This window comes from Dama dama, chromosome 7 (genome assembly GCF_033118175.1).
Source record: "Dama dama isolate Ldn47 chromosome 7, ASM3311817v1, whole genome shotgun sequence".
Lineage (NCBI taxonomy): Eukaryota > Metazoa > Chordata > Mammalia > Artiodactyla > Cervidae > Dama > Dama dama.
Genome location: NC_083687.1, coordinates 27,500,647 through 27,511,223, shown reverse-complemented (window position 1 = coordinate 27,511,223; position 10,577 = coordinate 27,500,647). Strand labels below are relative to the sequence as shown.

The following is a 10,577-nucleotide window of genomic DNA, read 5'->3' as shown; positions in this document are numbered from 1 at the left end:
AAGGATAAATCAAAGCATTTCAAGCAGGCAGCATCTGATAATTCTGTTCAATGGGAGAAGTTCTTGGAATAACCCGTGATGCAGACTGGGTCCTATTCTCTGCCCACCCACCCCCTGCAGGGGCAGCTTAGGTGTGAGATGGATTTACACCCATGAAAGTGGCATCTCCACTAGAGTAGAGTCCTCATCCATTTGGAATCAGTGACTCTTCTATCAAGTTCATGAGCCTAGCTTCCAGACCCCTGGTAAGCACATGGCCAATTACAAGGATCACTGCATTCAGAGATGCCCAAGCTATGGGTTCCAACATTGTTACAGTTTATCAGAAATTCCGCCTAGCCAAGATACAACTTATCAAGCAGAGGTCATTTTTACCACAGTCAATTTTGTCTAGAAATTTAGCTGACATTCTTCCTTTCTTTGGTTTCCTGAAAAGAGCTAGGAAATAAGCCTAAGATTAAACTTGTCCTGGATAGGTAGAAAGGGTATTAAACTTTTACCCACAAGAATGAAAATGATTTACCATTCTTTTTTCCTTTACTATACTAAGCACCACTTTCTTTGTCAAATTATTTAAAAGAAGCACATTCTGTGTTTTGTTATCCAAAAAAACTCATTGTGATACTTAATATAAAAAGACTTTCAAGGTTTTTAAACTGCAGATCATTTAAGCAACCTAATTAGATCAAACACACCTGGAATTTCTGAGTATGTACATGAGGTAAAAAATTAGTTAAAACATCCTGATTTTAAAAATCTCAGATCGTTCACAAACCTTCTGAATGCTCAATGTCAAAAAAAAAAAAAAAAAAAAAAAAACTGATGTGAAGAATTAAATACTATTGACCACAAGAGGGAAGCCTAAGCCCGTTTTTACCATGCTTTGGGGGGGAAAAGGAAAGTGATGCTTCCTGAGTACCTTTAAAATGTTCACCAATAAACACAGTGTATAAGACAAAGCAACTGTCATCCCCACCTGAGGCTTGCATTTGTGGTTGGCGTGGTTTTGGTGTTTCGAATGGACTTGCTCTTTGATTCCACGTATTACTGGCTACAGAGTCAGACACATGATTTACAAAACTACTTTCCCACTTTCTAAGTGAGAACATGGACTGAAAGACCAGACTTCTGTAAATCTTGGTTTCCTCAGAATAAATTGGAAATATGATGGTGGAAAATATAATGGTAATATTTAATATGATATTTATTATCTTATTGGGCTTCCCTAGTGGCTCAGTAGTAAAGACTCCACCTGCAATGCAGGAGACCCGGGTTCTGTCCCTGGGTTGTGAAGATCCCCTGGGAAAGGAAATGGCAGCCCACTCTAGTATTCTTGCCTGGAGAATCCCACGGACAGAGGAGCCTGGTGGGCTACAGTCCATGGGGTCACGAGAGTCAGAGAAGCCTTAGAGACTACACCACCATCACCATTAAAGTTAAAGTATTTTAATTGGTAAGGGAGAAAGAGTGCAACAAAAAAGACTCTCATGGCTTGATAAAAAACATTGGTGTTGATATTATAAAACATTTTACAGCACTGGCCATTTCTGCTGTATCATCCTATTTAAGTCTTGAAATGACCTGTGTGTTAGACGCTATTCATCCACTCAAGGTCTCCCTTCTTCTACTGTGATCACCTAACTCCGTTTTACTCTGTGCTTTAGCCATGCTATGTTAATGCAAACAAGAGCCACCTTCTTGTCATGACCTCTATTTTTTTTGAAAATGTCTTTCATTTATCGTAACATTCAGACTTGAAAACTAACTACTAACTAACTACTTTTTTTTTTTAATCATTTTCTTTACCACCTTCCTCGTTCTAAGCCAGTCAGTCAGCAGGCCTAAGGAGTCATTCCTCACACTTCACTTTGCCACAGATCGGCAAATATGACATATGGAATTAAAAATGGTGCTGAAAATAATTTGCCAAAATATGGAGGGAACAGGAAGTGGTGATGAAGGAGTGAATCAGTCATTGATTGGGCAGAAGGAGGCAGCTGTTGAAGGCAGCAGCTCTCAGGCTTCACTGGGTTTTTTCCCAGACGAATTTTTTCTCCATAGTCTCTCAATTACCAAGTTCAGCCCGTGCCTGTTAGAACAGACAAAGAAATTGAGAAAAACAAACTGGCCCTTGATGCTCAAATCATAGCAGTGGAGCCTGTGGAAATATTCTGAGATGTGGATTTGAAGTTTCCAACTCCTCCCCTGACATGGTTGTGTGTGTGTGTAATTTCTTATTTACAAAAACTACACAAAGAAAAGTGACTTTAAACCCCTGAGAGCCTGTACAAGCTCAGGTCTTTGCATCATCAGATGTCAAATGGGGTAAAGAGAAAATGGATGAAACTCTCAGACTCTCACCTTCCCAGGGTGGGACGGGCCATGTGGCTCAGCACTTCAGTCGTGTCCGCCTCTTTGCGGTCCCAATGACTGTAGTCCACCAGGCTCCTCTGTCCATGAAATTATCCTGGCAAGAATACTGGAGTGGGTTGCCATTTCCTTTTCTAGGGGATCTTCCCAACCCAGGGACTGAACTAGCATCTCTTGCATTGGCAGGCAGATTCTTTTCCCACTGAGCCACCTGGGAAGCCCCTTGTCTATATGGTAAGGAATAAAACTAAGAATATTGCATCTCCCAGACTCTCCCTGGCCCCCAGTTTCTGAATGTGGCCTACATTCTGCCAGTGAAACTTCGTATCGTGAGATTTGGGAAGCACAGACAGGCTGAGGGTTTCTCAGGTAGCAGACACAAAGGTTCACAGACGAAGATCTTGACATCATCCTTGGGTTCCCAAGACATTCCTTCCTCTTGGGTTCTAGAGGAGCCGTGATGTCAGCAGTGGCTCCTACAGGTCCCTCCCTCTCAGAGTTAGGGGTCTGCACTGACCTGTGCTCCCCCAGGCTTCCTAACAGTTTGAAGATATAATTCCCTATAATAGAGTAGAGTTGTAATAAATAACTCTGCCTAGGGTGTCCTCAGGGATTTCTATTTTCTGAATCAATTCTGACTAGTACAGAAGCTCCTCACCTACTAATGTCAGAGACAACCTCATTCAGGTACCCTCAGAAATTCCCTCAAACGCACAGGAAGTTAGAGGTCAGGAAAAAACAGGGAACCGTGATTAATGTCCAAATAGAAACTTCTTTCTCATCACATAGAAAGGGAACTGAAAGTCTGTTCTAAAGAGTCCCCAATTTAGTCATCTCAGGAGGAGAACCAATCAGTGCCTTAGGACTAAATGACATCATACATTGCTGGGCAACACTTGGGTTGAAGGTGCTATTACAAGATGAAAAATGCAAAGATGTAATCTCTGAGTTTACTATGCATTTACTGAGCATCTTGTAAGAACAAGCCATTATGGCAGCCAGCAAAGGGAAGGCATGGAGAAGTCATTCTTGGTTAAGTGTGATTACAGGAGGTTGGGATAGAGTTGATGATGAGCCTACAGTATAAGACCACATGATAAGCAGCGACTTACTCTGTAGAACTCTCATCTGGCTCATTCCACTATCTTCAGGAAGCACAGTCCTCAACAACTTTAAGGCAGAACTGTTCATGCATCCTCCCAGTAATATAGAAGTCCCTATCAGAGGATGTTCAAAACTCTTAGTTACAATCAACCATGTATAGAGTGTTGACTCTTATGAATGGTGAGGAGAGTTTTAGTGCAAGGCAAGGCCTCAACAGTGTAGAAAAGAGTATGAACCATCCACGCTAAGTTATGTATTGAGATCTTAAGCGGTGAGCTCACCATCTCGTGAGCCGCGTCTCTGCCAGTTTTCTCCTCCTTGGAAGTATCTGGATCCCAGCCCTTTCTGGGTGGCTTAACATTTCTTCTACTTTGCTATATTTTCAAAAACATGAAGGCCCATCAACATGACCTAACTTTCTGTATTCTCAATAGTGAGCATCAAAATAAATTCTTTGAATCCGAACTTTCATCATGAGGAAAGAATGGTAAAGCATTCCTGCAGGTTATATCTTTAATCTTCCAGGTAAAATAAGCTCTGCCCTGTGTATATATTCATCTATCTGAGTCTTCAAAAATAGATGTGTGCCCAGCAGTCTTCTCCAATCTCCAGTGATATGAAAGTAATAAGAATTAGGAATAGGATCTCTCTTTCCAATCTACTGTCTCCAGTAACCACAACCTGTGTTCCAAGGTGCAGCTTTCCATCTCTCTCCAGCTTTGCATGTGTTGGAACTCAGTTTCTCCTCCAATGTTCTCTATATACTAAAGAGCCAGGGATCCCAAGCTCTTGGACAGAATTGGCCACCTTGGAGTTTAAGATACTTGAGGAGAATCCTCAAGTAAAAAGTGGCATCTTAAGTGAAGCTCTGTCACCTGGCACTCCCAAGATTCAGGCATTCCTCATAGCCTGACACTTTATATGACCTGGTGTCCCTTAAATAAATTCCCCAGCTGTCACAGCACGGAACCATGATTTGCCATTAACTCTCACCTTAGGATATTCCCATTGATTCTATTCTCACTAATGTGCTTCAGGTGGATCCCTTTCTAGAACTTGGCTTGAGTTGGAAGAGTCTGTGGATGATTGCCCATTATTCTTGAAAACTCAATTTTTTTCATTCTTTTTGTTTGGTGGTGAGTTTGCTTGGTTAATTAAGAAGTTCCTTTTCATCTAATACACAAAGCTTCTCCTTTCCTGGACCCTTTGCAAGAGTCTTTCCCTCAGCAACAGCAGTGTCATCTCAAACGATTTTTCTGATTGGCTGCAGCTCAACTGATTTTAAATTTTTAATCAGTCAGACTCTATGACACCTTACATTCTCTTTTCTCATATTCCTGTCTGTTCTGATCCACCTTGAGCTCTCATCGAGACACTGACCCTCCTCGAGACACCAAAGACGAAAATGGCCATAACCAGGATCCCAATATTAGGACTTTTCATCCCTCTCCTGATCAGCCTACAGGAATCAGGGGCTATCAAAGGTAAGTGCTGAGAGAGTTCAAAACTAGGAATAAATACGTTCTGAGAGCTTTGGAGAAATGAACTGTGGACATTTGCAAGACAGTCTTTAGAATGAAAGAGAAGTGTGACAGGTGTTATGTGGGTCTAACCCTAGAATTATAATAAATTGTAATTGGAAGAGTTCTCTCCTCACCACGAATTGGAGTAACTAAAGCCAAGAAGTACAACTGAGATTAGAAGAGCAAAATTGAGCTGTATACTGATTCATGCTATTGACTTTGATATAAACCAAACTTTCAGGGAGATATTTTCTGACAGGCATTAACAAGTTAACTTTCTGTACTTTCATTTTTCATTCCTGGAAAATTAGTAAAAGTTAAAACCTCCCCGTAATTTTGTGAGGATTAAATCAGAAAAAAAATCAGAATTTCTTAGCTATTTTTACCTTGGTAGCTATTTTTTTTGGCCTATGAATCCCATCAGCCTATTTGGAGCACAGACATTATATTGAAGATCACTAGAAAGGAAAGCCATTGAAAAGCAACCATCCACCCAAGGGAGGGGGAAGGGCAGGTATGCTGATATGAGTTGCGTTTAGTGGACAGCCTCCTGGGACAGTAACAGCCCCAGTTAGAGTCGAACTTACAGGGCTCTTTGGTCACTATTGCTTAGTAATATTTCCCAGAGAATGGAAAAATGAGTAAAAAGTGAAGAGTCTGATGTTATTCTCTCCCATCTTCAGAGCAAATATTGTGTGGGTTTATTATGAAAAAATATTCCTCACCTGGAGTGACCCCCAAAGAGGGTGGCAAGGTGGCAGATAGACTAGAAATAAGTAAAGCCTCGTGATGACAGTTGTAGGTTTCCATTGCCCAGAAAGAGCCATATATGAGGATGCCTACCATAAAAGATAACTTCCCCTGGAGTGAAAAGAGGAAGTTAGAATGTATGTGTGTGTGTGTGTGTGTGTGTGTGTGTTTATAGCTGCAAATATGAAATAAATCCCTACGTTTATCAATGAACAGGTGGAGTTTAAAACCCACCTCTCATTTGCATACACCACAAAAGCAACATACTATTCAATTGTAGCTTTCTTATTTGAAATCAGTTATCCCCTTAGTACAGATTATTCTCCCTGTCAACTATAATAGAATTTGTCCCTTAATGACAGTCTAATTTAAAGATCTTTAAGATATAAGGGAATGGTGATAAGGTCAATCTAAATATAATCATCCCCCCAGAGGGATGCAGAATGTGGGTATGGATACAGGAAAGTCAGTGCTCTACAATGCTACAAGGGCTCACACTTAATTATTTGGGTACCATCATCTCCAGTCATACGTTTCATGGGTCTGGTTCTTAAACACAAAGCAATTTCTGATGCTAAAGTACTTGCTGTAGTCCTGATGATATACTAAGAAATTACTTAAAACTAGTCTCATTTCATCTCAAAAACAAACCCAGCATAGAAACAAAACCACAGTACAATATAATGGAAAACCTACATACAAGTCGATAAAGTGATCTACTCAAGATCACTAGGGAGCTGAATGAGAATTTGAGATTTCATTTGATTCCAAGTTCAGACACAACTTTTTAAACAGTGTTTCTCTCTTCTGAGAGTTGCGGTGCTCTGAGACATGCCCTGGGATTCTGGCTTATGGAGATTTAATTTCTAGGTCAAGAGTATGAGGGAACATTTCTCTTATAAGAGCTGCTGCTGGATTTCTAAAGAGGGAATCATTTCCCAGTCAGTAACATGGAATTAAACAAAAGCTTCATGGAACTCCGGGTTTTCAGCCCTAATTTCCTTCAGCCCACACACTGTCCCTTTGCTTCTCCACCCCTAGCTCTGTTCAACACGAATGTCCTTCCACGCAGGCCTTGTCTTTCAACTCATCCCTACTCTCCATCACTCCTCCTTCCCGCCTGGCCCTCTCTTTCCACCATCCCTGCCCACACATGTGCATCTCACATCCTGGGTTCCTCTCCATCTTCCTCTCCTGGGTCCCACCCTGACACCCTTTCTTGTCTTTTCAGAGGATCATGTGATCATCCAGGCTGAGTTCTATCTGAAACCTGAGGAATCAGGCGAGTTTATGTTTGACTTTGATGGTGATGAGATTTTCCACGTGGATATGGAGAAGAAGGAGACGGTGTGGCGGCTTCCAGAATTTGGACGTTTTGCCAGCTTTGAGGCTCAGGGTGCCCTGGCCAATATGGCTGTGAACAAAGCCAACCTGGACATCATGATGAAGCGCTCCAACTACACCCCAAACACCAATGGTACCTCTCTCTGCTCCAGTCCTCCTAGACTTGGGAATTGTAGCTTTAAACAGATGCTTGAGCTCTTTGTTTTTGTTACTGAGACTTTCGCCTCAGGGGCCTATTCTTGTCATAGGCAAACCCCACATTCTCATGCCACCAGTCCAAGAACTTCATGAATTTTCTCCTTTCTTGATGTGCTCACATCTTGTCTTTGGCATCCACAGTCTCTCATAAAGCCTTGGCCCTGAGTCCTTGCTGGGGGAGCCAGGAATGAAATCCTTGAATATGTTATGCCGAGTACTGGTTCCCCTTTCATGGGGAAGGGAATCAGAGCTGGGTATCAGAGACCATGGCATAGATTCTCAAAACAGTTTCAACTGCTATGTCAGCCTCGGTGGGAGGGAGAGGGGCAGGGCTAAGCAGGGAAGGCTAATTTCTGTCACTTGTCTCCCAGTTCCTCCAGAAGTGACTCTGCTCCCAGACAAGCCTGTGGAACTGGGAGAGCCCAACACACTCATCTGCTTCATTGACAAGTTCTCCCCACCTGTGATCACTGTCACGTGGCTTCGAAATGGCAGACCTGTCACTGATGGAGTGTCAGAGACAGTCTTCCTGCCCAGGGATGACCACCTTTTCCGCAAGTTCCACTATCTCCCCTTCCTGCCCACAACTGAGGATGTCTATGACTGCAAGGTGGAGCACTGGGGCTTGGATGGGCCTCTTCTCAAGCACTGGGGTGAGAACCGTCCTTCAGTCTCCTTTACTTCATTGTTCCTCCTGGGATGCACGTGTCTGGTCCTTACGGACCCCGGGGATCTGCTTCACAACTGCTCCAGTTCTGGTTTCTGGTCTTCTCCCATTGCTCTGCTTTCCCCTCTTCTCGTCTGTAATTTCTTGACATCATCCTGTCTTCCTCTCATTTAATTGATGAAAATATATATATATTCTTTTGACTAAGTATCATATATTTTGTGCCAAGTGCTGCTCCCTACCACATGCATTTCTTATGTACTCTGACTTATTTTTCCCCAGAGTATGAAGCTCCAGCCCCCCTCCCAGAGACCACAGAGAATGCGGTGTGTGCCCTGGGCCTGATTGTGGCTCTGGTGGGCATCATTGCAGGGACCATCTTCATCATCAAGGGCGTACGCAAAGCCAACACTGTTGAACGCCAAGGGCCTCTGTGAGGCACCTACAGGTGAGTCTGATGTGGTCAGAGGATGACATCTCTGGAATGATTCAAGGGGAGGAAACAGAGTGAGGAAAAAGACTTGTGATGCCTTTAAGAAAAAACCATTTCAAAAGTCATGGCTCCTGATTTATCATACTGGACAGAATCAGACATTGGCATCATCCGGTATTCCAAAGCCCCACATTCCTACACCCCATTCCATACATGTCACCAAAGATCATGCCTTCAGTCTTGGAAACTATCTCCAGTACCCACAGTAATTATTTCACATTAAAATAGTGGGTCCAGTGATCTGGGAAAGCCAATCTCAAGATTACAACACTTCCTGGCTTATATTTCCTGAGATAAGACATCAGCTTTGAAGCATTTCCAGAGCATGACTTTTTTGAGGTTTAGGGTAACTGTATGAAGTGGAAATCTCTTGGAGACCAATGCCTGCTTTTGCCCCTCAATTCTGAAAAAAAAAAAAAAAAATGTGTCAGAAGATCTAAGAGAAAGTGAAACATGGCCTGCTCCTTCATTCTTTCACAGAAGGTAGGAAATAGCAGTTCATGTTGGAAAGGTTGCATTTATGAGAGGTCACACAAATATTAAGAGACTTTTCCAAAGTCAGGGGTTAAGGAGTAAGAGTAAGGAATCTGAAGATAAGAGCTCAAAATATTCATCTTAAACTCTATAGTAACTATGTGTGTTCTGCTACAGGTAATGGACTTTGTTAGAGAGAAGATCAATGAAGATATTTCTGCCTTAATAGCTTTACAAACCTGGCAATTCTCCAATTGTTCACCTCACTGAAGACAAGCATGCTTCAGCACATCCCAGTCCTTTACTGACCCTAAGAGTAAGATGCCTTCCATAGTCTCCAAATTCTAATGTCTAGTTATTCCCTGTCTACTGCTCCTTCGTGTATTGTTTTTCCCTCCATTTTCCACTGTCTTATTATCACCATGTAATGCCTTTGGAATAGACCCCATAGGATCCTTTTTTTCCTGCTATGGAATCTTTGGAAAGTTCTATGGGGGCATCTCTTATATACTTACTACTTGGAGTTTCTTCTAACTGTGATTGTGATTTTTCTGAATACAGTAAACTTCAAGTGGGTCTCAGGTGAAGTTTTTGGTGTCTGAGTCAGTTCTTCATGGAGGCTGGGGAATATAGGTTATCCTTTCATCCTGAAATGTCTAAATGGTGAATGTATCTTATAGACTTTGAAGTTAATCAGAAATATCCTAGTTCATTAGAATTCTAGTCTCATTTGGAGGATCTGCCAGCAATCCACTTGTCATGGTCTGGTCCTCATCTGGAAAACACTAGAGTATATATTTGTTTTAGGTTTATTTGTTGAGAGATGACTTAGCAACAAGTTCGTAGTCTGGTTTGGATTCTTATGCCTCTGAATCAATGAGATATTTGGATCATGAATAGAGTGAATCTCAAACCTTAAGGCAGATTTCTGATAATGGGTGACACAGATGGTGGGGAGCAGATGGTGGTGGAGTGGTGAGCACCACAGAAGCACATCCATATACGTAAGAGGATTGGCATATCAGCACTGTGTATTTTAGACTTAAGGAAGGATGAGATTGGACACTGAGGATTGGCATTCTCTATTTTCTCAACATGCATGTGTATATGCTAAGTCACTTCAATCGTGTCCAACTCTGTGCAACCCCATGGACTGTAGCCCCCATGGGGATTCTCCAGACAAGAACAATGAAGTGCCCTCCTTCAGAAGATCTTCCTGACCCAGGGATCAAACCTACGCCTTTTGTCTTTTATGTCTCCTGCATTGGCAGGTGGATTCTTTATCACTAGCACCACCTGGGAAGCCCTTTTCTTAACATGTGGTGGTGGTGGTTTTGTTGCTAAGTTGTGTCCAACTCTTGCAACCCCATGGACAGTAGCCTGCCAGGCTCCTGTGTCCATGGAATTCTCCAGGCAAGATTACTGGAGTGGGGGGCCATTTCCTTCTCCAGAGGATCTTCCCAAACCAGGGATCAAACCCAGGTCTCCTGCATTGCAGGCAGACTCTTTACCTTTTTTTTAACATAAACTTTATCTTTTCTTAACATAGACTGAAGCTAATTTGCATCACATTGAATTATTATGAAAATAAATAAATAAAAATGCAAGCAAATTTAGATATCATGCTTAGTGATAGTAATATTCCATATAATAT

The 10,577-nt window shown here is 42.1% G+C and overlaps 1 protein-coding gene across 1 annotated transcript; it reads left to right on the top strand.

The window, feature by feature from the left end:
- The first annotated feature begins 4,783 nt into the window (after positions 1 to 4,783).
- On the top strand, positions 4,784 to 9,510 carry LOC133059601 (HLA class II histocompatibility antigen, DR alpha chain). The gene is made up of 5 exons (XM_061146940.1): positions 4,784 to 4,958; positions 6,979 to 7,224; positions 7,661 to 7,942; positions 8,239 to 8,404; positions 9,101 to 9,510. Exons 1-4 carry the CDS (start codon positions 4,880 to 4,882, stop codon positions 8,391 to 8,393), a joined length of 762 nt encoding a protein of 253 aa, XP_061002923.1. The 5' UTR covers positions 4,784 to 4,879; the 3' UTR covers positions 8,394 to 8,404; positions 9,101 to 9,510.
- Positions 9,511 to 10,577: the final 1,067 nt, after the last annotated feature.

Excerpts from the sequence above, each read along its gene's own strand:
- LOC133059601 (XM_061146940.1), top strand. The coding sequence starts at position 4,880 with ATGGCCATAACCAGGATCCCAATATTAGGACTTTTCATCCCTCTCCTG. Across the intron at positions 7,225-7,660 it reads CTACACCCCAAACACCAATG|TTCCTCCAGAAGTGACTCTG; the intron begins GTACCTCTCTCT and ends CTTGTCTCCCAG. Across the intron at positions 7,943-8,238 it reads GCCTCTTCTCAAGCACTGGG|AGTATGAAGCTCCAGCCCCC; the intron begins GTGAGAACCGTC and ends ATTTTTCCCCAG.